We start from the raw sequence: 26,870 nt of genomic DNA, 5'->3' as shown, positions 1-26,870 counted from the left end.
ACGGCACTGCACCTTCCAGTGAGTATCTGCAGCAGGGCTATTCAAATGGCGGCGCTGGGGCCAAATGCGGCCCTTGGATGGCAAGGGTCTGGCCCCCCATAAGGTCAGAACAAAATCAAAACAAATATGTGTGCCATCTGTGGCTGTGTATAATTTGCGATCACTATCACTTCAGGTTGGGGGTATCTCTCTACTATGCATTCACATGTGAGTGAAATCGAATCTAAAACAGTGTCATAAATAGACCATCCTAAGGGTACTAAGAAATAGAAAAGCTAACATCTGTTTTCTCTGTAAAGCTATCCGCTTGTTTCGCACCCCAACCTCAGACGACGTGCTGCTCACAGTAATCATATACACATATAATAATTTTACAGATTCTACGTTCGGCCCCTTCACTGGAGGGAATTTGAAAAACTGGCCCTCGGTGACTTCTAATTGAATAGTCCTGATCTACAGTATCAACAAGCGGGGGCTGTCCACTTTTTGATATAGGCCTAAAACTCTAACTGGTTTAAAAAACATTACAACAGTGATGTGCATAAGTTACAGTAGAGTCTCACATATTCCAAATGACCTGGTTTTACCTGTCCCGGTTTAACCAGGTGGTCATTCAAGCAGGAAATCGCCTGGTTGTATTGGACAAGTCAGATCTTTTGTAATATATGGAACCAGGTTGCCAATCACTGCTTTACAATAGTGTGTCCAATATTGTTTCAATGTTTTGTCAACTTTTACCTGTGTGACTGTCACTTCGGAACTTCAGGAGGCCTGGTGGCCCTCCATGGATTATATCTGTTCTGTCGTGGTCACACATCTGTAGTTGAAATGAAACATGACAAAGACCTATTAAGCTTCCATCTTCAAACTAGGAGCACTGAAGGGGGAAAGTGCTTTAGCTTTGCTATTACAGGAGGATGGACTGTCAGTTAACTGTCAGTTACCATTAGTATCCAAATCTGGAATTGTTTCATGGTAAGGGTGATGGGTTTCCCTGTAGATGTGTCTTAGTTAATAAAATTGTCATTTAATGCCACAATCCAATACTCTACACATGAACATTTGCACAGCCTGAGACCAGACCGGGTCATCTAAGTCCAAACTCCCATGCCATTTTTACAGTTTGCAAGCAGGACGTTGTAATTTATAGAGTCACTTTCAGCAGAAGCTCTGTAGATCAACGTAATGTGTCCTGAGTGTAAATAAACCAGACCCAGCCGGGCCGAGGTCCGCTGAGGTCTACTCCACACAATCTAAACAAAGATCTACATCTGGAGGGCCCCGAATGTTATAAAGCTTTAGCCCCATTGTTTGACACTCCAGACAGCAGATATGTGAAGCACGTTAATGTAGTCAACAAAAGACGCAAGTCTGTCCTAACCACTGGGAAGAATCACTTGGGACAGTTAGTCACGACTTCCCTTTTGTGGCTTTTCGAGTGGGCCTCGTATTGTCTGGGTGGCCAAGATGGGGTTCCTTGTACTGTATTTCCGCTGAATTGAAGATGTGGCCTTCTGGTGGGAAAGAATGAGACACAACATAGATGTCGGGTTTGAACCTTGCTCAACAATGTGTTTTCTTGATACTATTTCATCGAGGCCATTTATATGCTCTCTCTCTCTCTCTGTCTCCCTGTCTTCCTGTCCCTCTCTCTCTCTCTCTCTCTCTCTCTCTCTCTCTCTCTCTGTCTAAACCTTGTTTACTCTCACTGTCGTCCATCTATCCAATCCATCACATTGTAGTGGATTCTTGATCTGAGGAAGTTTGATTTTTATATCCTCCCCCCAAAACCCGTTCCTCCGAAATTGTTTTAGGAGGGCCTCATGACTTGGCCGCAGTGGTGACCTTTGGAAAAAGAGAAAAAAAACATTGACCACGGGTGACCACAGAGTCGATGTCCTTGACTGAACTACTATTTGAACAGGATAGTTGTGACAGATCCTGAGGCTGTTGCACTGTGGTGTGGGAGGAAGAGTCGATATTGAGTGGAGTAACACTGCTGGAATGCGCGGAGGGGGGGCAGAGTGGGCTGGGGATGCCTTGGCTGGTTCAGATACTAGTATCTGGACAGAGGTTGAGCTTTTCCATGCCGTGTGGCGTCACTACATCAACACATTCAAGCCACACAGGGAATGTGAGCTGGGCCAGAGAAGTGTACGCAGTTGTCAGGACGATGTTCCTGAAAATGAAACTATGTTTTTTTGAGGTTTTGGGTGTCTCACACCTCAAGGTCCACTTTAATTTTAAGGGGCTGCACAATATATCGAAAATGGATCGAAATCGCGACATCAACAGTGGCAATATGCGTAAAATTACTTAATCATCGATAACATTTTCTATGCTTTCTAATCACTAGCTGCATGTCAACAAATGCATGAGAAGCCCGTCACGACCAAAGCAGCACCCCTCCCCCCCCACACACACACACACACAGACCGACAAATAAATGACAAGAAAAATACTTGGCTATATTTATAAATATTGTTTAGATATCGTTATCGAGGTATTGCATGCTGTTATCGAGTATCGATTTTTTTTTTTCTGATATCGTGCAGCCCTAGTGGCAGGGCAAGGTAACCTCATACGAAATTTAGAGAGGCATCTCAGTGTTCTGGACTGTACATACTGTAATATACTAGAAATAAAAAACTGAATGATGAATAAATAAAGTGTGACATGATTAAGTAACCCCTAAACAAACAAAACAACCGGCAGCTCCACAGACTGTAATGCAGTATGTGGATCTCAGTCACTGGGTCTTACAAGAAAACAAACTGTTTTATTCTGGATTTGCGTCTGATTGCTTGACCTTTCCTATAAGAGGATGAAAGAGTGTGGGGAAATGTTAATGTGCCTGTTAATCGTCTTAGAGTAATGTAATTTTCTAGCCCTGTATTTTGCCCTAGTTACGTAGAAACCAACCACACACGCTTTGTGTTAGTCTCATGGTGGGGTTGAATGAGGTTAGGCCTCTGGAGTGCTCTTTTCTTTCTCAACAATCTGATTTCCTTAATTTTCCAGTCGTTCGCTTTTCAAGGCCATAGACAGTGTTGACAGTGTCAAAACGGTTTCTTGTTTAACACAGAATGAAAGCTGTCAAACTAATTTCAGTGACTGACGTTATATGGGTGAATTTGGCTGATGAGGTTCATTCTGGATGTAGACATGAACTGGGCTTTCTGGCATCTTCCATGGCACCTCTCCTCTCCTCTCCTCTCCTCTCCTCTCCTCTCCTCTCCTCTCCTCTCCTCTCCTCTCCTCTCCTCTCCTTTACTCTCCTCTCCTCTCTTCTCCTCTCCTCTTCTCTCCTCTCTTCTCCTCTCCTGTTTGTCTTCGCTCATCTCCTCTGCTCTCCTCTCCTCTCCCCGTCTTCCTCTCCTCTCCTCTCCTCTCCTCTCCTCTCCTCTCCTCTCCTCTCCTCTCCTCTCCTCTTCGCTCTGCTCCTCTCCTCTACTCTCCTCCACACTCTCCTCTCCTCTCCTCTCCTCTCCTCTCCTCTCCTGTTTGTCTTCGCTCATCTCCTCTGCTCTCCTCTCCTCTCCTCTCTTCTCCTCTCCCCGTCTTTCTTCCTCTCCTCTCCTCTTCTCTCCTCTCCTCTCCTCTCCTCTCCTCTGTCTTCCTCTCCTCTCCTCTCCTCTCCTCTCCTCTCCTCTCCTCTCCTCTCCTCTCCTCTCCTCTCTCCTCCTCTCCTCTCCGCTCCTCTCCTCTCCGCTCCTCTCCGCTCTGCTCCTCTCCTCTCCGCTCCTCTGTCTTCCTCTCCTCTCACCTCCTCTCCTCTCCTCTCCTCTGCTATCTTGGGCACCGCAGGGAGTCTGCCAGCCATGTAAATGACGTCTCCAGTTGCACTCTTCTCACATATGAGAGGAGAGGAGGTCTGCACTTCATTACATCCACATGTCAACATTTACACTAATGCTTAACATCAGTTTGACCTGACTGAGATCAGATGAGAAAAACAAGCTCACTTTTCTTCAACAGAAAGTGCTCCGTGATACTGATGCCTGCCTGAGGACGATCTGAAAGTTGTTTTTTTTCTTCATTTGTTTTTACTCTCCTGGTGGTGTGTTTTGTGGTTTTTGAAATGTTTACCCAACAGACGGGTGATGAAAGGAGTAACCATCCGTATAAAAAATCCCCAAAGCTCTGAGGGACTGCTCGGTGGTTATCCCAAAAATCCTAAACAAACTTCACAGCCTTTCTAAAATGTAATATTTCTTTCTGTTGTTTTTTTTTTTAAACTACTTGTAGGAGAAGGTGGTGGTTGGGGTGGCATTTGACTGTGTGGACAAGATGGTGTACTGGACGGATATTACCACTCCCGCCATCAGCAAGGCCAGTGTGGAGGGCGGTGACCCTACCCCAGTCATCACTGCAGGTGGGTTATTATTAAAGAATACTATACAGTTGAATACAATAGAATGCAATGATACACAATACAGTACAATATGAAACATTCTGCCTCCACTGTACACATGCACAATGTACGGTAAACGGTGTATGCTATATACCTATAATAATAATATTATCATATTACATTACATATACATGGGTTATATTACATAGCTATATTATACTGTTTTATTTAACTCTTTTTTCGTCTTTCTGACGTTTTTTTTAACTGTTTGTTTACTGACGTTTTTATTGTGATCTGGATCCCCCTGGGTCTGGAATTAAGAACTGAATTGAATCAGTCTCAATGGGACAATTCTGATGAAATATTATGTAGGTGCCCCAACATTGAAGCAAACAGTCACAAATACCTGTGCAGTCACATGCTGATGCAGAAAGCGTTTTTGCTGTCACTCTCACTTACTTCTCTGGGGCAAGGACACAGAGCGCCTCAGGGGTAAACAAGAGAAAAACAAGTTTTTTTTAATAATTGTTTTTACACACACAAGCATGCACAAAATAAACACAGATACTTGCACGCGCGCGGGCACACACACACACACACACACTCACACGCATGCACACTCCCACACACTCACTCACATTCCACTCACTCACTCACTCACTCACTCTCTCTCTCTCTCTCTCTCTCTCTCTCTCTCTCTCTCTCTCTCTCTCTCTCTCTCTCTCTCTCTCTCTCTCTCTCTCTCTCACTCACGCACGCACTCACGCACGCACACACACACACACACACACACACACACACACATGCAAAACACAGCCCTAAGAATGCCCCCCTCTACACTACCCTCTCCCCTCAGTATTCCACCATTCAGTACCTCTATGCAAGTCACTTGTAAACATCCTTGTATCCTTGTGTTTGTGTGTGTTGTTCTTTACTGCCTCAACCTGAGCTGCTCCAAGGACACACACACACACACACACACACACACACACACACACACACACACACACACACACACACACACACACACACACACACACACACACACACACACACACACACACACACACCTTGTTATTAGGAGCTGTTGAAGGAGATTAAGAGGAGATGCAACCTCATTTTTAAGGCATGTCATGCCCTCATCGATTTTTGTTTTGCTTATTACACACACACACACACGCACACACATACATCCCTGACAATTCCGCCTTTGGCATCGCCCCACACAACACACACATACCCTGTCTCCCCTCTGCATCTCAAAATGTAGTATGGATGCAGGTCACCATAAAGAAATCAACATCCTTGCATTCTTGTTGTTTATTCGCTAGACCTGGGTAGCCCCGAGGGCATTGCCATAGACCACATGTCGCGGACCATGTTCTGGACGGACTCCATGAAGGACCGCATCGAGGTGGCCTCGCTCGACGGCACTCAGCGCCGCGTGCTCATCGACACAGACCTGGTCAACCCCCGAGCCATCGTCGCCGACCCTGTCAATGGGTACGAGACACTTTGCATGTTACTTATCACAAGGGGTAACACTTTACAATAACAGTCCCTTAACTCCTTACGTAATGAACGCCGTACCTCCTGTGGCACGCTGTAGTAGACATTGAAAGTTAACTACTATTGTACTACACTACTATCTCAATTTGAGATTTAGTAATACATTACGACTTGGTCATTGCCATTCTGGTAACCGCTAATTTATGAAGCCATGTCTTAAGGGGTTAACACTTTATTGACAGTTATTAATTTACTAATTATAGTGCTGTAATGATATTGTATCGAACCCAGAAATCGTGATGCACAGAGTCACGATACTGTATCGTGATACGCCCTCTTAAAGTTTTGTTACCCATCAGGCCAGAAAACAACCACATGATATGAAGTGATTGTGCTTCAAAGCTTCAGATCATCGTCATTATTATATTTAAACTTTTAAAAATTATTGGTAGCCTCTTGTTACCTATTCTACCAATAGACTTTCATAGTTTTTAGTCATAATTTTGTTTTATAATGTCGGCAAATGTGAAATCGTGGGGTGTATTGAACCATAGGTCAAAAATCGTGATACAAACTAAATTGTGAGTTGAGTGTATCGTTACAGCCCTAAATAATTATAAACAAAACATTAACAAATTAACAAATGTTTATAAATGAGTAAGAACCAACCTATGGCTGCACAGCGGAGTGAGAATCGGCTCCTTCAGGATGAGTGGGATGTATGTTTACCTACCTGCCACTCCTATATCTTGTGGTTCCATCTCTTTTGCTCTTGGATGACAACCTTCCAGGAGTGAATTTCTCAAAACCAAAGTTGCTTACTACATTAGCTACTTCGTTGTTTTCAATGCATTTTCCCATTGGCAACTACCGAAGTTGCTAACAGGCTAACAACTTCCCTTTTGAGAAACTCACCCCAGGACTGTTACGGCTGTACTTTGCCTACTGTGTTATCGTAGTATTTCAAATACTCATTACCTCCGCCAGGAGGTTATGTGATCGCCTGATTTCTGTGTTACATGTCTGTCCGTCTGTCATTCTGTTCGTTCGCTGCTATTTCGCGGCCTGCCACAAGGTGGCCGAGGTGAATTGAGCTATGACAGGGCGTGCCTGCGAGGTGGATTGATGGACAGTGACCACAGCCAGAATGTAGGCTATTACGCATGGATTTGCTGTGCCTAGGGCTGCGTAGCCTATGACAGGGCGTGCCTGCGAGGTGGATTGATGGACAGTGCCCACAGCCAGAATGTAGGCTATTACGCGCGGATTTGCTGTGCCTACGGCTGCGTAGCCAATAGCACACCAAATGATATATAATAATAATACACAACATGGCACACATATCGTCGCAGAGTGTTTGCCCTGTCAACCAAATCAGCTTTCGCGGAGTTAATTGTTCTCCGAGTGTTTCCCTGCTCAGTTGAAGTTCACGAATGCTGGAGATAATATTAATAACGGCGAATAGTGGTATAACAGATAACAGACAGCGGCAAGGAGGGAAAGGTATCCGGTTCACTACAGGCTACATGAAAGGTTAATCAAAGTTGTGCTGCGACAGTCACCACAAAGCCAGACAGAATGCACACAGAACGCGCGGATTTGCTGTGCCTGCATGGCTGAAGCCAGGTGCGTGGCCAATAGCACCAAAACATAATAATCAATGTAATCAATCAGGGTGATGCATATCGTCGCAGCTTTCGCGGAGTGTTTTCCCTGTCAACCAAATCAGCTTTCTCTCGTCTGTCCAGTTGAAGTTTGTAGCCTACACATGTAGGCTAAATGTAGTGAACTGGATCCTTGGCGCTGTTCATCAGCCTACTGTTCACCGCCCTATATATATATATTTTAAATCCACCCTTCGTAGGGATATCGTCGCAGCTTTCTCGGAGTTTATTGTTCTCCGAGTTTTTCCCTGTCAACAAATCACCCTTGTCTCGTCTGTCCAGTTGAAGTTTGTCAGTTAAAGCAAGCCTTTTGCTTAACAGCATGCGAAACACAGACTGGTTCTTCTAGCCTACTTTACAAATAATGAATGAATAATGAACGAGTGGAGAAATTAATAACGACGAAGAGTTTAATCGTGGGTAGCAGCGCCTAGGAGGGAAAGGTAGACCTATCCAGTTCATTACACAGAAAGGCTTTCGTGATTCGCTCGTTTCTCTGCATTATTAATGTAAATTGGGAAACACCGGGAAACACAGCCAGGAGAGTTGACGCACCGCTATGAGAGCCTTGCAAGTGAGTTTAACTTGGGGTGACCGTCCGATCTTCGAAAGGAGTGAGTAAAACTTTATCGGAGGTTGGCCTTTAAGGTTAATCATGTTAACAGACCACAGTTAATCAAGGACATGGTAATTAGGCCCTATAAAAAAAGACAGATATAATTTGGTTACAACTTCACTGTTTAATTCTCTGACCACACTAATGGTGTATAAACCTGCATAAATGACACCACATCATCACACAAATAGGCTATCCTATGTGTCTAAAAACAAACTGAACGTCCTTGGCGGAGGTCTGCACACTCTGGGTGCATTTCTAGTTTACAAATATTTTTTAAATTTTTTTGTTGATGATTCGTTAATTCTTTACAAAGTGTTTATAAAGCTTTTTAAAGACTGTTCTCTTCCAAAGTGTGACCTCATAAGGTCTGTTAATTTAACCACTACTGTAAAAAGTTGAAAAGCTGAAAATGTGTTTTTCTTCACGTCTCCTGCACCAAAAAAGCCTCATTACATGATGGTTCCCTTAAAAAAAAAACTTGAGGGGAAACAAGTGAAAAGTTTTACTTGGTGTCCTTGGCAAACCAAATGTGTGGTTGCCGAATGTTGTGAGTTAGCGTTTGAGCTAGTTCAAGATTACTGTAGGAGTGGGTCTTGAGGGAGCAGAGACTGGCACAGATCTTTGTCAGCCCGGAAACTCCCATCAAGGTCATTTAGAGGGTAAATATGGTGGATGAAGAACCTAGTGGGAGTGGGACTGTGGGACTGTGCAGTCAAGCCTTACACATGCTGGGGAGTGGTGTCATTTCTGCACCAACTTGCAAGACTGTTATTTCCCTTCTACAAACCACTGGGGCGAGAGAGTCTTCACTTGAGGGAGAATCTTCACAGGCATACTTTATTTGAATTGACTTCATCTGTACTGAGTCGTTTAATCAGTCCAACTAATTCATTACCCTCAGATATGTTGCCAGCTGTTGTTGCCTTCAAGGTCGTAAGCCCCTGGAGCCAATTTAGTGGTCTGGCTTGGGGGCCCCAGCCAGTTAACTGTATGTCTCTGGTTTTCTCCTGTGTCCTAGCACGTCAATTTAGTTCGACACTGAATGGGTGATGGGTGGGGGCTGGGGTTACTACGAAAAGAGGTTATTGACCTCTAATGAAAACAAGTTCTTCAGCACTGCCAGCAAGCACTTTCACAATACGTATCACTGCGCAGATCACAGAGCAAACACGGCTCTGCACACTTGCAATCTCTCCCCCTGCCCGATGACTGAAGATACTGCATGTAAAAATGTTGATGTTGGAAAATCTGAATCGGTTTTGGACAGCATTCCAGAACGCATAAAATGCTGTGCTGCTGTGAAACGTCTTAGGTTGCAAAATCCTGAGCTTAACTCCTTCCTTGGTTGTGTAGTCATCAAAAAGGGGGTTTCTTAGTTTATTGACAATTTGATCTAAGTGGGCTAATAGACTTTGACTCTTATATGCACAGGTCAGTCATATCCTGCTAACCCTCTCCACGACCTTCTTCCTACTGTGAGACCAATATCTGTCAGATGGTTTACATGTTGTTCAGTGATAACCATGTACTAAAAGAAAAGTCAACCTTTTCCACATGATGTGTGCACAGTTCCTTGGTGTTGTTCCTAGTTCAGTGTCTGAAAATGCATGTTTTTGGTGAACTTTGTTGCAGGACTGTTTCAAGGTATTTGGGGGGCCTAGGCAAAGAGGGGCTTGGGGGGAGGGGGGGGCCCTTGAAATGTTTGGGGAGGGGCCCCCTCAAGACAGACAATAGCAGTATCTTTGCACTTTTTTAAATTTAGGTAGGTTTTGCCTCATTCATAAAGTTGTCATTGCTGTCATATGAATACAAGGACATAACCAGTCATTACTAACCGCCCCAGCACCCACCCGAAATGTGCCTAGTTTACTTGTTGTGACTGGCTTGCTGTGTTGGTACCAGTACTAAACATTGTCATCTTTGTGTGTGTGTGTGTTAGGTATCTGTTCTGGGCCGACTGGAACAGGGAGGCCCCTAAGATTGAGACTTCACACATGGACGGCACCAACCGTAGGCTGCTGGCAGGGGACGGCCTGAGTCTGCCCAACGGCCTGACCTACGACCCCCAGACCTCCCTCTTGTGCTGGGCAGATGCCGGTGAGACCTTCACGCCTCTCTACCACTCTCACTCTCTCTCCCTCTCTCTCTCTCTCTCTTTCTCTCTCTCTCTCTCTCTCTCTCTTTCTCTCTCTCTCTCTCTGTAATGCCACTCTCCTTTTCTTTCTTTCTTTCTGTGACCCCCCCCCCCCCCACCCTCCTTTCCTCTCTCTCCTTCTCTCTCTACCCCCTCTCTCTCCCTGTAGTATGTTGCATTAGGGTTCCCCCAGAGGCCCAGTGAAACACCATGTTAAAATCACACCTGTTAAGCCTCTTAGGCAAGACAAACAAAAACCAAGTTGGGGTCACAGCTCCTGACCAGAAGCCCCCTGTAATGATGAACGGGCGGTATGCCTGGGTGCCCCTCATAAACTCCCCGAAACACAACTCTCCCTTTCTCTGGTGCTCCCCCTCAGAAATTCTCGTTAAGGTCACAAAGCACCTCACAAAGTGGTTGAACACTTTCAATCCCATTCTGTCCCTTTTTCTCATAACCACACACAATTAAAGGAATGCCAGGCATGTAATAGCTGAGACTCGTATGTGTTTGTCACCCAGGTACCCACAAATTAGAATGCATGAACCCGTCGCAGCGAAACCGCAGGGACGTGTCAGAGGCCATCCAGTACCCCTTTGGCCTCACCACATACGGCAAGAACCTCTACTACACCGACTGGACCAGGTGAGCTTTTATATTTTTTTATTTGTATTTTTCACAGACAGCAGTAAACATTACACATCTTCATTACTGTAAATACAACATTCCCCCATCTATCTGTTTTTTTCTTCTTTTTTTCCAAACAACACGAACACTACTCAAACAACAAGCACACCAGAGGTGGGCTTTAATTAGGACTCTCACCCCTCACACCAACCATTCACAAAATATACTAATAAATCACTGCACTGCACAGAACCACTCTGTATTTTTTTTTTGAAACTTTTCTTTTTTATTTGTCCATGTCTAGCTCAATAAGAATGAACTGTGGTAAATAAGGTGAGGTGACATTCGTGTGATTTTGTACATCTTGACGTGCATCTTGTTGTCTCGGACTATGTATTGTAGCAATTAGCTGGGTTGTATTTATTTATCTGTCATTTTATGTATTTATTTTAGTATTTATTTAGTCCCGTCTACCTTTGTATAGCACCCTGACCACTTGAATTTCCCTTTTTGGGACAATAAAGTTTACTTTGACTTTGACTTCAGTAAAGGACCGTTATGCTTGGGGACTTAAGTGTGCCTGTTTCACACTCTAACTGCTCAAGCCATTCACAAGCACACAAACTACTACTACTACTACTACAGGCTGCTGCAAGATTTCTAAGCAGTAAACTTCCCCTTCCTCTCTGATTGATCGGGAAACGCTTTGAAAAAAGTGCTACAGCTTGATCTGCCGCTCGCAGCATGTAGCAAAGACAGTCGGAAGGGAGGGGACGGGACGGGATGGGGGACGGGGACCATGGGGCAGGGGGGTCGCTGAGGTGTCACTTTATTGGTGGAAAAGGAGACGGGTCAAAGTTCAAATGACTCAGCATCGGACATCAACGGTGCCTCTGTTCCAGCGAGGCCTTGATGTTTCTGAGTGCGCAACGAACACAGGGCAGGCATCTGCTACGTCTATCCTCTGTGCTTTTCTTTTCCCCGAAGGAGCTGGGGTGCGCTTCTCGAAAGCATAGTTGTTAGCCAGTTCGCAACTTGGGTAGTTGTCAATGGGAAATTGCATTGCAAACAACAAAGTAGCTAACGCAGTAAGCAACTATGGGCAGCCCTGAGCTGTAGTGCTGGACATGTTCCTTATCCAGAACAGTAAGAAGATGAAGAGACTGTGCATTCTTTTACAAGGCCTCTCTTTATAGTCGTACAAAAACGGAGTAGAGTAGAGAAGAGTGCAGTACAGTACAGTAGAACTGAAGAGAGTAGAGTAGAATAGAGTAGAGAATAGTAGAGCAGAGTATCAGAGAGCAGAGTACTGTAGAGCAGAGCAGAGGGGGGGGAGGTCAAGGAGCCTGCTCCCAGCGATAAATGGTGGCAGCTGCTTGCAATTTCTCAGCTGTTTGGTTGTCTGTGAAAGGCAGGTACGGGGCCCCCTGTTTCCCTCTCTCTTTCACTCTCACTCTCTCTCTCTCTCTCTCTCTCTCTCTCTCTCTCTCTCTCTTTCACTCTCTCTCTCGCTCTACCCACGTTGTTTTTACATTTTTCCTGTCCTAGTTGCTTCACTTTTAATTTCTCTTCTTCACTCTGCATCTCTCTCTCTCTCTCTCTCTCTCTCTCTCTCTCTCTCTCTCTCTCTCTCTCTCTCTCTCCCTTATTACACTCTTCTGCCCTTGTTGTTGTGTGTCTGGCTTGAGTGGGTACGTTAGGCGTTTTGATGAGTGGGGCCTCGTCTGGCGTGGAGCCAAGGCAAAGTCTGTGTGTGGAATTAATCTGGACATACCTCAAATCCCTGCCTGATCCACATGAGCTCATCACTGCCAGTGGGCACGTCGCTTCATAATGTAGCGGCATAGCTGATGGTGATATTGAATGCTGCCTGCTGACGTCTAAATTACAGCCCTGATGTAAATGCAGCATAGGAAAACGGACAGCATATATGCCCAGTGATTAACAGGGGTGATAGTATTCAGGCTCCATGCCTGATTTCAGGCTTGACAGAGTTTGCAAAAATAAAAACATTGATAATAATTAGGCATTAGGTTATTCTTATCTCAGAAAGTGTTACAGGTTCAGGGTTTTCTTCTACTATCAGGCTTGAATAATGGTCATACACAGGCTATTAAATGTTTGAATAATGTGTCATATAGGCCTACGTTACCTCCCTATGTAGTATCTTGTCGTCGTCGTTAGAGCAGGGGGGAAAGTTCAGGCTCAGGATTTTTTTTCACTATCACCCCAGTGATTAATTAACTCACTAGGAGGCGCTGATATTTGGTGTTGATTTCAGAAAAAAACATCAACTGACTGATTCTAGACTGATTCTGTTGTGCTCTAAATGCTTTCCTGTAATGTCCTAAAAAGTTTTTACCGGTATGTTGTAGCATCTGGTGGCAATTTTGATTATGAAGAATTAAAGAATAATTAAATTGAAGAGAGATTAAGTCATGTTGTGCTCAAACATCCTTAGAGTCATTGGTCTCAATGCTGAATTGCTCAACTATTGTATGTTATGTGTGTGTGTGTGTGTGTGTGTGTGTGTGTGTGTGTGTGTGTGTGTGTGTGTGTGTGTGTGTGTGTGTGTGTGTGTGTGTGTGTGTGTGTGTGTGTGTGTGTGTGTGCGTGCGTGTGTGTGTGTGTGTGTTACAGGAATGCTGTGATCATGCTGGACCGCCACACAGGAAGGGAAACAGAGGAGTTCCATCCCCAGAAAAAGTCTCGTCTATATGGTATAACAGCAGCTTACGCCCAGTGCCCCTCTGGTAAGAAATACCTGCATTTCCTGAGCCTATTTATCTTAGGCTACAATGTCCACAGTCCCCACTCAGTTTCTAAATCCATGGCCCCATAACATTCCCACGCAAAAACTTCATATTTTTTAGTGAATGTAGTACGCATTCTATGGTATGCAAATGCAACATATGTTTGTGGAAAATGCCCTTAAGACTGATAGTAATGGAAACCCCTCTCCTCACGCCGTCATGGTGTTACTCGGAAGACCCAGTTCTTGGAATTCTTCTCTCTCTCTCTCTCTCTCTCTCTCTCTCTCTCTCCGCCCCTCTCTGCAAGGGGTTTGTTGTCGGATGAAGTTAGTCTGGGCTACGTCAAATCCCAAGTGATCTGCAGCCATCAGTCAAAGCAAACAAAAATGTCACTCTCACCTTTGCACAACTATAGTAGAGAGTGGACTTGAGCGGAAATACCTTCTTAATCCCAAAGGAAATTAAGGCACTGTGCCAAATGCACTATGCTTTCGTCCCTATTTTGTTGTGGGGTTTTTTGGTACTCTGGGTTTACTTCTTACATTGCTTAGTCTTGAAGAGGCCCTCCCTACATAAGCTCCACTGTGATGTGTGCGGTATAATCAGTGAATGCCAAGTCCCTTCCTGAACATCTGTGTCTCAGTCAGGTCTCATTTTTTAAAATTGAGCTAAGTGGATAATTTCGATGAGCACATGACATCACATGATTTCTGTGACGCACATAGGGAAAAGGGGCTCCGGTTTTACAAAGTTATGCCTTTGGGCAGATTTCGAGGAATGTCTAAACTGGATAGTGAAAAAAGTAAGATGATGATATTTAGTCCTGTGTCCTACGTTGTTAACTTGTGGCATTGTCCTTTTCACCAGGCCAAAATTATTGCTCCGTGAACAACGGTGGCTGCACACACTTGTGTTTAGCGACACCTGGTGGCCGCACGTGCAAGTGCCCGGACAATGCCGTCGGAGTAAGCTGCGTGGAGAGCTAAGGGAAGTAGTGAAGTCAAAATAAGAGGGGACCAGAGGAAACGACACCCAGCAGAGCAGAACAGGACGGGACCAGCCAGCCCTCTGAAGCTGAGCTCGCCCCCACCGTACACTCGACAACGACTCGGTTTCTCAACATGCCACTGAATCATGCACTCAAACTGCTGTGTGTTCAAATGTTTTATTTTATATAGCCAGTCACAATTTATGTGTTTTTTTGTTATTTTCAAACAAGCGATAATGTTTATTTTTTAAATCATATGAATAATATTTCACTGATAATATTTGTACATAAGCCCATATCCTGAAATATGTTATTGTTATGGTGCTATTATATGGGAATAACGGGAGTTTAGAAATGTCAAGAGAAATGATAACTGTGAAGGTTAGCTTATGTCATTGGATCTATGACCCGTATTTTTAAAACAGGCCCCCAGTCAACCTATGGGGCAACACTGAATTGAAGAACCTTTTTGCACTGTTGTGCATTGAAGTATTTCCCTGTTTAAACAGCTGCATTAAAGAGAGATGTTCACCTTGTACAGCTGTGCAATAAAGGTTTGAGGCTATTTTCTAGACAGGAGTCATTGTTTGAAATGTCTTTAGATGCATAACTTTTGCCACTGTGGTGGGCTATGCTTTTTACACACCTGGACATTCACTGGTCTTCACAATCACAATCAAAACATTTGGTATGGTAAGTCAGTAGTTTTAATTTATGAAGCTCATTTTCTACAGTGCTGTATAGTATGATGCCATAAGTGTTACAGGTACTATCACCATACTGAAACCAACAACAAAAGTAAAGAACGAACTGAATGGGTAGTGACATAACGAGATGCAGTATAACATCACAAGATTTGGTTTATTTAGGGCCAACGCCCTAATTAAAACCAAGCTTTAAGAAAACACAACATCCACGTAGCACCCACGTAGAGTCCCAAGATATTCAAAATCTTTGCTACATCTGCAGCTGTGCAGGCCGACACTGGCCATTACATTACATTATGTTATATTACATTTGGCTGATCCTTTTATTCAAAGCGATCTACAATCGAGGACATAATCATAGCATACAATATTTGCAGATACACATGAAGTATGCAGAAGAATAAGTGCATATGCCCAGTAGGGTTAGGTTTTTTTTAACGTGGAAGGTTATGTAGAGTAGACCAATGGTTCTTAACCTTAAAAAAAGGAAGCCTCCTTTACCTGTACCCGAGACAAGCTGCACCCCAACCTTAATTTCTACATGTATACAGTATACTCAGTAAAATAATTGTGATTAATTACAATGACTCTTGCTCGAGACATTAATCAATACCTTCATGACTATATATGGAGACCAAAATATGTGTTTGTTTGGTTTTGATTTGGTCTCGATATAATGTTCACAAGCAGAATTTTGGTCACAACCTCAACGCAGGAAATTTTCTACGGAACCCCGGCAATATCTGACCCCCTTCACCCCAGGTTAAGAACCACTGGAAGGCCCTGCCGTGACTTCTAACGGTAGGGCACTGGGTTACTACCTAGGCCAGTGGTTCCCAAACTTTACCATGACAAGGCCCCCCATACACCAGTAGATTCCAGCCAAGGCCCCCCTGGTACAAGTTGTGCCACGTTATTTTTTCTGTGTAACCAGTTTCAATTTTCAACTTCAATTTCACAATTCGAAGTTGGTGCATTCCTAAACCCATTCAAGTACTAGGCCTACAGAAAACACAATACATATATAACATTGTAAGGAAGAAAATGATTCCACTGGGATTGTTTGGCTTATTCTTGGTTTATTTTGGCTACTTAAGTTATTCAATTAATTAAATTCTTGATTTTATTTCACTATATTTTCCTGCCAACCTGCTGCAGCCCCCCTGCCACCCCTTCGCGGCCCCCCAGGGGTCCTCGGCCCCCACTTTGAAAACGACTGACCTAGGCGACCCGGGTTCGATTCTGGCCCCGGTCCTTTGCCGATCCTTCCCCGTCTCTGTCTCCCCACTCATTTCCTGTCTCTCCTCCACTGTCCTGTCAAGAATAAAGGTATAAAAAGCCCTGAAAAATTATATAAAAAAGAACCACTGGAGTAGACACAGCCATACACATGAAGACACAACAATCCTTTTGGGGTGTTTTCACATAATGGTCCCCTTTAAGTGAACTAAACTCAGTCCTCTGTAATTGGACCAAAAATGAACCAAAAGAAAAAGAATCCAGTTTTTCTTCACATTGTGAGTGTATTACAAAAAGGATCAGATGCTAGTTCTTGTCCCCTTGGGCTTGTATGGGGTGTCAGTCCTCTTTTTGATCACACCCGGTTTTCTAGAGATCTCTTTTAAGTGATTACACCTAGTCACAGGTATAACTTGACAGAATTCTTCTAGCGAATCGTACTGAGATCATGTCAACAAAGATTCATCACTCGTCCACTATGCGGGCCGACTCGGGTTCAATTCCTGGCCCGGGTCCTTTGCTGGCCCTTCCCCATCTCTCTCTCCTTGCTTGCTTCCTGTCATCATCTTCACTATACTATCGTAAATAAAGTAAAACAGACCAAAAAATATCTAAAAAAAAACAAAACAAAGGTTCACATACACTCTAGAAAATTTCCCTGCAAAATAACGGCAGTTACTGGCAATTATATTTACCTGTAATTCTACTGTTATTTCACACCAAAAATCAAATACAGCTCATTGCTGTTTAATGTATCACAGTATATGACATTTTTTCAGCAGCAATTGAACTGTTAAATAACAGTACTCTACAGAAACATAACAGTACATTTCAGTTAAAAAGTTGAATTGTACTGTGTGATGACAGGCAAATACTGGGTCATAGTTGTATTCATGAATATGGCCATGGCAACTTCCCACCCCACCCATCATTCTCCATAACTGTGGTACCCTGGCCATGTTACCACCCCACCCTCCCATCGTTCACCATGACTGGAGTGCCTTGAGCATGATACTATGGCGCTATGCTGTATTGAGAATATGGTTTGCGGTGGTCCTTTGAAAGTGTGGGCATGAATAAAATTTCAGAGTACGCAGTGCTATGTTACAATGATAGTGTGCAAGGTGGGCTTTTTACTGTATCTCTTGAAGAGCCAATGATGAATATAGCATTGGTCAGTCTTTAAAAAAATATTTTACACCAAGTAGCACAGCAAACAAGCAGCACTACAAGCTAGCTCTCAAAGCAATGCCTAATTTGCAGCAGGCACATTATATGCAACAATGCCACAAATGATGCCACATACAGCAAGCTTTCACAAAGAGGAAAGTGTGCAAGCATGTAAGCAAGCTTGTAGGCAAGCTTGTAGGCAAACAAGTGCTATGCTGTGCCATGCAGGCCAGCCAGCAGGCAGGCAAGCAACTGAAGTGTTGATAGTCCAGATTTATATACAGGTGCAAGAGTACCATGTGACCAGAGTCATCAGGCCCTTGGCAGGTGACGCCCGTAATTGAATAATGGCATAACAGCCCTACTCAGGTGAGGCCAGGCACTGATTAGCAGATTGGTTTAGATGGGGCTGCTTGTTGCAAGAGTGTTACAAGTTCTTAAAATGTTTCAGCCATTCACACTTTCATCACTATCAAAATGCATGTGCTACTCACACTTTGCTGCATCAAGCACTTTTTAAGTATTGTAGTTTCCTTATAAATTGTTTCATCATGCTTGATAGTATCAGATAATCTTTAACCAGTCAGAATGACTTCAGTTCTTCAGGTGGTATTGAAGTTTGATGGTGATCACGGACAAGTGGAGGATGAATGGGTTTCAATGGTGCTGCCTAAAATAACTTGTTATTTTCTAGAGATGCACCGGATCCGGATCCGGTTCCGGTTCCGGTTCCGGATCCGTCAGGATAATAGAGTTTTTCACAGGGTCCGGGTCCGGCAGGATCTTAAGCAGTGGATCCGGTATCCGGCATGTTACCTAAAAATCAGGGTCTGGTGCATGTCTAGCCTAGGCTTTTCAGTCTTTCACAACCCCTATCACTGCATGGAGTGAAATCCCTTTGGAAGCGGCTATTGCAGGCAGTGTGGCAATAAGCCAATGAGTCTAAAAAATAGTTTGCGCCAACGTAATAAAAAGGGCCCACGTGTGCGAGTAGACTATATGTTTCAACCCTTTTGTAGGATCCGGTATCCGGTTCCGGATCCGGCAGGATCTTATTCAGTGGATCTGGTATCCGGCAGGATCCTAAAAATCAGGATCCGGTGCATCTCTAGTTTTTTCCACAACGGCGAATACTGCTATTGTGCAGTACTTACTGTTTATGCTCAATATGTGACTCAAAGTAATATTTTCACAGTAGTTGTCTGTTTTTTCGAAAAACAGTAGAATGCTGTTGCAGAATTGCCGTAAATAAACAGCTATTTGTTACAGTGTAGGCACAGAAGATGCTGAGTCACAGGTCTGAGTTCGCTTAAATGGCTGAAGGCAGCCATGTGTGAAAATGCCCTTAGAGTCTTTCCTGGGTCTGGACCAGCTCAGGGACATGCACATGTGTAGCCAGCCGTGGAATCAGTGCTCAAACAGTCCAACGCAGATACTCCTCTCAGTGCTTAAACAGTCCAACACAGATGATCCTCTTTCCTGTTTGTATTAGGGAATTTTGGTAACACATTATTTGAAAGTCTCTTCTCAATTACAGTCATACGCTCGTTATAAACATGGTATGACGAGCAGCAATAGGAATATCGAGCGATATATCGACCACTGCTAATGTGCATGTTATGTTAATTATGGGTGTTGCATAGGGCCTGTTGTGTTGTCTTTGTTTTGTCATGTAATGCAGAATAGTGAGACAGAATGGGGTGGAAGGGTTGCAGTAAGTTTGGAAACTTATACCAATAATAAGAACATGGGTCGGGTAGCAGGAGAGAAAAAAAACAGTGCTTTCCTGTATCCACATCCAAGTATAATTAACATGTCATCGTTAACACACCATATGTTCAAATATGAAAAGGGGAAGGGGATCATGATGCTGGGGTCAGAGGCGAATCTGTGGTCAGCTGGGGCCTCAAGCAAAAATTCAAAGGAATGAACATTTGAACCAAAATTGCCACAGTTGTAGTAGTGTGAGCAGTTATTCACCTTCTAGGGGGCTTGGGGAGGCCCAATCGGCTGCCTGCATAGCCTGGTGACAAGATACGCCTCTGGCTGAGGTGATGTGGGAGCAAAATGGTCTGGCTGGCCCCTTAGAACCTGCGCCTGGACCCACCTGCGCCCCTCTGCCTGCAATGCCCGTTCAATAATTCAAGGCATCTACGTTGCTCCAGGTTGTCTGACCTTGATTTGTACCTAGAATAGTAATATCAGACTCAGACGACATAGGCCTAACAAATGAATCAGAAAAGTGCACAATAATGTAAAAATAATCAGAGCTAGATGGGTACAGTGTCTAATCATCAGGCCGAATCCATGTTTTCCCTAAGCCTTATCAAAAAATCCTTAAGGAATCCAGTAAGGTAAATCCTGTAGGATCTCTATCAGATTTTGGAACCACAATCCTACAGGAATCCTATTGGAATCCAGAAGGCAGAATCCTACAGGATTCCTTTAGGATTTCAATGTTCCTATAGGATTATTTGTTCCAAAATCTGATAGAAATCCAATGGATTTTGATGGGATAATTCCTATAGGATTTATATTCCTATAGGATTTATTCTTACAGGATTTCTATTCCTATAGGATTTATTCTTACAGGATTTCTATTCCTATAGGATTTGTATTCTATGGGATTTATTATAATAGGATTTTAAAACATAGCTCACATAAACATAATGCAAAAAAACAACACAGCAAATGAAATGGTCATATCCAAAATATATTTATTATTTCATTATTTGATCATTGTGTGGGTGTCATTTTTGCCTCATCTGAACAGTCCTGTGCCATTGCTTGCTTGATCATTGAAGTGTCCACATCAAATCTGTTTGTGACGTAGTCTGAAAAAAACAAACAAACAAACATACAGAGCAGACCAACACATGGAAAATTAAGACATGAGAAAATACATAGGCCTACTGAACAGACTTTAAAACCCTATTGAGAATCTGTGGCATGTGCGGGAGAGGGTTTTTTGTGTTGTTGAAAACAATGAGTGTAGCATGGATGGAAATCTTGTGACATTGTCAGACATTTACAGTGCATCCCGTAGGCTAAGTAATTCACATGTTTTGAGTGTCATGGGAAAAGCTACCTGTTTGTACTTTTGCACATAAAAAATCGTTGTCATAATGGGGTGTTTTGTGTACAATTTTGAGTAAAAGAAAGGCAAGCTGAGAAAGGAAGGAATTGAATCCATTGTGAATAAGGCTGTAACATAACAATGTGTGGAAAAAGTGGAGTGCTGACAGTACTTGCTGGAGGCACTGTATAAAAACTATTCCTTGTCTGATAACTTTGCGGTTTATGTTAGCAAGGTATTGTAGTGAAAAGGTACTCACTTATGTCAGAGGTTTTTTGTTGAATTCTACTGGTGGTTTTCCGGAATATGAGTGCGTGGCTAGGACCTGCCTTCCAAAAACTGCCAACATAAGGTCTGTTGCCCTCCTGGGGTCACTTCTTGTGGTTGTGTGTGATCTCTGTTGTCGGGCCTACTTGAACCTAAAACAAAACCAAAGCACAGGAAGAGAATAGTTACACTCATTTTAATGAACATCAAAACAGACTCTTGGCAGAGTTGTGATTACCTCACTTATGGTTTTTCTTTCTTAAAGCCCATAGACTCCTAAGTTTTAACTCCAAGATGTATTCTAGATGATGAGTGACAGTATAGCAATCGTTTCTGAATGTTAAGCAGTCATGCAATGATGCAACCAGGTCACATTTAACTTAATTATGATCTTATATGTAGTTTTAGACTTACCGTTTTTCTTGCTATTCTCAAGTATTCCCATCTGGCACCAAGAAGGCTGATGTTCCTGTCTGTTTATCTGATTTTGACTTGTAGTGAATTCACTGTGAAAACAAGAGTGACCCATTCAGTGAAGGCAATATGAACTCAGGAGTTGCACTTATATAACTTACATTATAAAATGATAATGGCGTGGCATCTGGGGTCAGCTCTATGTTCCCCCAGCCCATTGGTCCCAGAGCTTATTCTCGCTGCCCCCATTTCCCCACATTGTAAAGAAAGTATTCAAATATGCCCTATGTTCCACAACTTCATGTAGCCACATTTCCGAGTAAACTAAGAGAACATGCCCCTCCTTCCGCCATGGGACATAGAAATGTGGGAACATGGGCCAGCAGGTATAAGCTGCGGGACCAATGGGCTTTGGGACCAATGGGCCTAAAAATTAATGTTAAGTCTTAGTGATTGGGGACCAATGGGCTGTGGGAACATATAGACATGCACCCGTGGCATACAGCCCTTATAAGTTGAGGGCTACTATGGATGCCAGGCCATTATCATTTTATCTTACTTCCAGTGTTGGGCAAGTTATTCAAAACAGTAATGCATTACTGATTACATGTTACTGTCTTTTCAAAATAACCCCTTACATTACAATATTACTAAATTTAAAATGTAAGACATTACACTATTTTCGTATTTTACTTTAGTTACTTTTGCCAAGATAACTGTAGATCTATGGATCTGGCGATTCACAGTGTAAATCAAGCTCATGAGACTAAACTACCAGCTTCAGGAATTGCCTCTTTCTGACCCACCACACTGAATAAACACCACTAAAATCCAGGACATTGTAATGTATTGTAACTTCAGTTATTTAGCATGGTAAGTAAGAAAAATTACAGATTTTGCCCTGTAATGCCTTACATTGCTGTCTGCATTACAAGTAACCTTAAAAGTAACCTTAGGCCTAATACAATAATTAATTAGGCCTACTTTTGTAATGCATTACAGCCCAACACTGCTCACTTCAAATGTCTAGTGGGAAAATGGGGAGATAACACTGAGGTGGTAAAGGCTGTGATGTGTGCTTGCAGTGGCGCATAGCAAGTTTGACAAAGAATAGATTATCATGATAAACTTTACCGTAATGTCCTTTCAGTCAGTCATCATGGGCCACTTGAATGGTTTGACAGCCCCAACTCCAGCAGGAAACTTGAGGACGTTACTGCAGAAAATAGACCTGCATTTTACAATGCAACGTTGTCAGACTATAAACACACGACCAACATACAATGTGATATTGCAAACCATACAATATAAAACCAAATAAAAACTCACCTGCTTGCTGGGTACGTTTCACACGTTAGCAAACTTGCTAACGGTAAAGTTGCGGCGGCACTTCAGAAGTCGGATATCGATTAGTAAACGCGTTGAAGAGGTCCTTCAAGTGACAGTATTACAGGCAAACATTGCGGCAAGTTAATTACACGTTTTTGTTATTTCTAATTCTTTTTATCAAGCCCGAGTTACATTTCTAGTCTACCTGAAAACGGTTGAATATGCGACTGCGACGTCCGGAAACCCTGTTTGTTTCCCTTGACAACCAAAATAATTTCAAACTTAGCTGCGCTCGCAGCTGCCTCTGGAATCTTGTAAATCCTATAGGATTTTCAAATTTTATAGGAGACAAAGAAAATCCTATTGGAATGTTTATGAACCCTATAGGATTTTCTTAGACCTATAGAATCTTTTGGGTAAAAACAAAAATCCTATTGGATTTTAGATGAATCCTATTGGATTTTCAGAATCCTATTGGAAAAACAGAAAATCCTAAAGGACTTTTTGATAAGGGAAGCCACTGTATCTTAAACATTTCACCTGTAGCTTTTCATCCCAAACTTAACATAAAGTACAGCTTCGTGAACAACATCCACATCGCGCCTATTGACCATACATTTTAGATTTCCACCACTTGGTGTCACTGTTCACACGTATATCGCATGGACCACCAGGCCGTCAGAGCAGAGCGTTATTTCTCTCTTCGTGTGGCATTTTACAAATATCGACTAGATCACCAACATACACCTCATAGACCAGCAGTTGTGACATTAGGCCTGCATGGCCATACGCCATGCTGGTTCTAAAATCATTGAGCCAATGGGAATAACAGGCAGCCTATCTGATAAGATGAATAAATGTACAAACAGGCAGCAAGATTCCTTGGTGTACCTTGGGTCTGTGATTACTTTGGGTCACCATACTATGGCTGTATGATGCGACTGACATCAAATGGATGACTGCATCTTTTCAATAATGCATGGTTGATGATGCTTTTCAACAGCCATGACGAAACGGAAGGGTTTGCTTGGACAGGTCTATGCATGATACCAACCAAGAACACGCGCTCCATGACATTAGCATAGGCACAAGAAAATATTATTCAAAGTTGAGAAATGGCTATTTTGTGATTTAAAAAAAAAAAAAAAACACCAACAGGCCTATTGAGAAAACTATCCTCTGAATTCGGGGTGCGAAAGTAGGCTAGTCTGTTAAGGGATAACCTGACCAATCATTACTTGTTGCATACATGAGCATGAGAAATTGAAATAAGCATTGCACGAACAGTAAATTCAGACTCGGACCATCCCTGTACATGGGCGGCTGTGTTGTGAACCAGGCAAAACTCCACCTACCAAGGGGGACACTTTTGACGTCATCTGAGTGATTGGCGACTGCGAGCGTCCTTTCATGAAAAGGCATTGATTGACTGGGCGCTTGCCTGGTTTTGGCCAATAGGGAGGCTTGACATCTCTTAGAGGGGCGTTGTCTATTGCAATTTGTGTCGCTTGTCATGTTCACGAGTAGATGGCTTGCATGTATTTGTCCGCAACAACAAAAAGGTATGTTGTATTTTATTTGTCTGAGTATGAATTGAAAGCAAAATAGAAAGTTTGGTTCAGATACAATGTCTTAAATCTGGTCTAGGAAATGCCAAGTTTCTCGGCATTTTGAAAGCAAACTGACAGCTGGGTACTGCGATGCGGGACACTGCATATGTTGCAGCTGAGCGAGATGTCACCTAATGCGAATAATATTTTTGAAAGGTATAAATGTCCAATTTACCTTATGCTCAAAACAATAACAGAAACGCTCTATGCAGACTCATAATCCACTCACTTCAGCGAGGTGGTTCGGAGCGGGAATCTGTCTTGATACTGCGGTACTACTGCTGTCTTGTTATGTTGCAAGGAGCTAGCCAGTTAGCTTGACAGTCAACTCGGCTAGCTCTCATCAGATAATCATCCTGAGTTCTCTGTGCCCCAACACTGGCAGAGCTAGCTAGCAAAAGAGCTAAACATAGCGCAGAGGCTACATGTCCAGTTTTAGTAGAGGTAGGCGCTTTATATGTTTTGAAATTCCACTGGAAATGCACTGTCTGTTCCTATAATTATTATGCAAATATTACTTTGCGGTGGCACTCGGCAGCTTGTCATAATACAACTCACCCATACCCCCGGGCAACTGGCTGTTCTAATTCATAATTTTTCCTGATGCAGGGATATAAACCAGCTTGCTAGCAGCAAGAAGATTTAAAGAAGAGGATAGAGCTCATCACTTGTCACATTGCCACCTATGTCAGCCTGATAGCTGTGTTTTTATCCACCCAAGCAGACGAAGAAACAGAAGAAACTTGGAATCTGGAACTTGGAACGTCAACTCTCTTGGAACGTGCCTCCCTCCCTCAACAGCACCAATGGACGGTAGTGTGACAGGGATGTTCTCAGGCGGATTGTATCTGCATTCTGCATAGTTGCACCACCAGTAAGTTCTCACCAAATGCGACCGTAGATGAGGAGTGATCCGCATTCTTCGCTCTCTTGCCCTAGTGCCTGGAAAACAGTCAGCCATGGCCAGTCCACCCCTGGCTAACCTCGCCCTTGCCTGGGAGAAGTATATGGAGTGTCGCTCTCAAGGAGCTGGGCTTCAGGTAAGCTATGGATGCTCTGTTTTTTTCTCCTATCATCGGGTGACTGTTCACTGTCAACTGAATGAGCAAAACAAACATACATTGCCATATGAGGGTACTGAACTTGAGGGAGATTGGCATTAGATCCTGCCTGACTTGATTGTCAGTAGCCTAACATGTATTGGGAGATGATGGTATGGATGTTTTCGGCCTTCAGGTTCCTGTTTGGTATGATGCAAACATTGTTACTTGACAAGTTTTTCTTCTGACAGTTTTGAACCCCTGACTCATGGCTTCGGGCTTCCGCTGTTGAAACCACAGTTTTGTGGGGAGTGGGCGTTTCAGAGATGACGGCAACTTATTATCTTTTTGCATAGGCCTACAGTACATTAGAGGACTCCCCAGTATCTCTCACTCTCACTTGAAATGAATCATACTGTCCGTGTCCTTATTTGATTATTTGAAGCAGTGACATCACACACACACACACACACACTCACACACACACACACACACACACACACACACACACACACACACACACACACACACACACACACACACACACACACACACACACTCAAATCAAATCCCAGTTCGAAGAGTTTTGTTGATGACAAATGCATCACTTGTGGTAAGCTCCCCTTGTTACCCTGTGGCTGATTTGATTGCTCTGGTATAGGCCTCCTCTACCTTGCATCTCCTATGTCTCCCACAGCTACTTTTCCTCAGTCTTTGACCTTTTGACCCAGCTGTTCTCCGCAAAGTACAGCATCACCTTGATGAAAATAAATGTGCATGTTCACTTTTCTATCATAGCCTACCCTTTAAAAACTTTGTATTCCCTCCTGAAATGCGACCTACTAATATAAAGATGCTGACTGAAGCCAGGAATCTAAGTTAAGTAGGGAAATAGGGAAGCAAAACCTCTATTAAACTAGGGACAGGATGTTTGTTCGCTGCTTGTGTTATTAGGAAGCATAATGTTGAAAATGTGACATGCTTGATCAGGCATTTCTATAGCAGTTTCACTGAGTGTATTAATGAAACAACATTGTTTGGTTGGACTGCAAAAATGGCAAACTGAGGTGAACAAGAGGTACATTGTTTCACGACTATTCTATAGATCACTAATTATCCAATGATTCGTTATCCATTACTGTGTTGAAACCATCACATAATATCAACAGACGTTTGTGGACCATGTAAGCAAAGGAGGAATGAAAGTAGCATCATTTCCATTTCAGTCCATATTTTACAGTCATGCCCTGGATAGATTTCCTCGCATATAGTATCCAGTGACATTAAGTCAACTAAAATCATGAATAAAAGATCTCTAAAAACAAAACTATTGTTTACCGTTAACACTACTGAACTACACAGGTGGTATA

General features: G+C 43.1%; 2 protein-coding genes and 1 long non-coding RNA gene across 5 annotated transcripts in view; 2 read left to right on the top strand and 1 right to left on the bottom strand.

The window, feature by feature from the left end:
* The window catches only part of nid1a (nidogen 1a), a 45,406-nt gene extending 30,186 nt beyond the window's left edge, over positions 1-15,220 (top strand). The window contains exons 15-21 of the mRNA XM_063191674.1: positions 1-18; positions 4,249-4,375; positions 5,686-5,857; positions 10,086-10,243; positions 10,802-10,925; positions 13,548-13,660; positions 14,528-15,220. The exon at positions 1-18 is cut by the window's left edge and continues 149 nt beyond it. Of these exons, the coding sequence (XP_063047744.1) occupies positions 1-18; positions 4,249-4,375; positions 5,686-5,857; positions 10,086-10,243; positions 10,802-10,925; positions 13,548-13,660; positions 14,528-14,646 (831 nt within the window). The 3' untranslated portion in view covers positions 14,647-15,220. The remainder of the gene's footprint in view (positions 19-4,248; positions 4,376-5,685; positions 5,858-10,085; positions 10,244-10,801; positions 10,926-13,547; positions 13,661-14,527) is intronic.
* A 5,230-nt stretch (positions 15,221-20,450) lies between these two features.
* On the bottom strand, positions 20,451-23,001 carry LOC134441332 (uncharacterized). Of its 2 annotated transcripts, none has more exons than XR_010033142.1 (5): positions 22,851-23,001; positions 22,656-22,752; positions 21,522-21,613; positions 21,100-21,259; positions 20,451-20,598 (listed from the first exon to the last, which is right to left on the bottom strand). It is a non-coding gene; the product is annotated as an uncharacterized LOC134441332 (long non-coding RNA). The 2 variants fall into 2 exon arrangements; XR_010033143.1 differs by having other exon boundaries at positions 22,656-22,737.
* Positions 23,002-24,354: 1,353 nt separating this feature from the next.
* The window catches only part of lyst (lysosomal trafficking regulator), a 171,764-nt gene continuing 169,248 nt past the window's right edge, over positions 24,355-26,870 (top strand). The window contains exons 1-3 of one of the 2 annotated variants that reach the window (XM_063191578.1): positions 24,355-24,412; positions 25,185-25,273; positions 25,400-25,500. In XM_063191578.1, coding sequence (XP_063047648.1) covers positions 24,378-24,412; positions 25,185-25,273; positions 25,400-25,500 — 225 coding nt within the window. In that variant the 5' untranslated portion in view covers positions 24,355-24,377. The remainder of the gene's footprint in view (positions 24,413-25,184; positions 25,274-25,399; positions 25,501-26,870) is intronic. The other variant, XM_063191577.1, reaches the window with a different exon arrangement.

This window comes from Engraulis encrasicolus, chromosome 24 (genome assembly GCF_034702125.1).
Source record: "Engraulis encrasicolus isolate BLACKSEA-1 chromosome 24, IST_EnEncr_1.0, whole genome shotgun sequence".
NCBI classification, from domain to species: Eukaryota; Metazoa; Chordata; class Actinopteri; order Clupeiformes; family Engraulidae; genus Engraulis; species Engraulis encrasicolus.
Note: the sequence above shows the minus strand (reverse complement) of the source record. Positions and strands in the feature narration are given on the sequence as shown.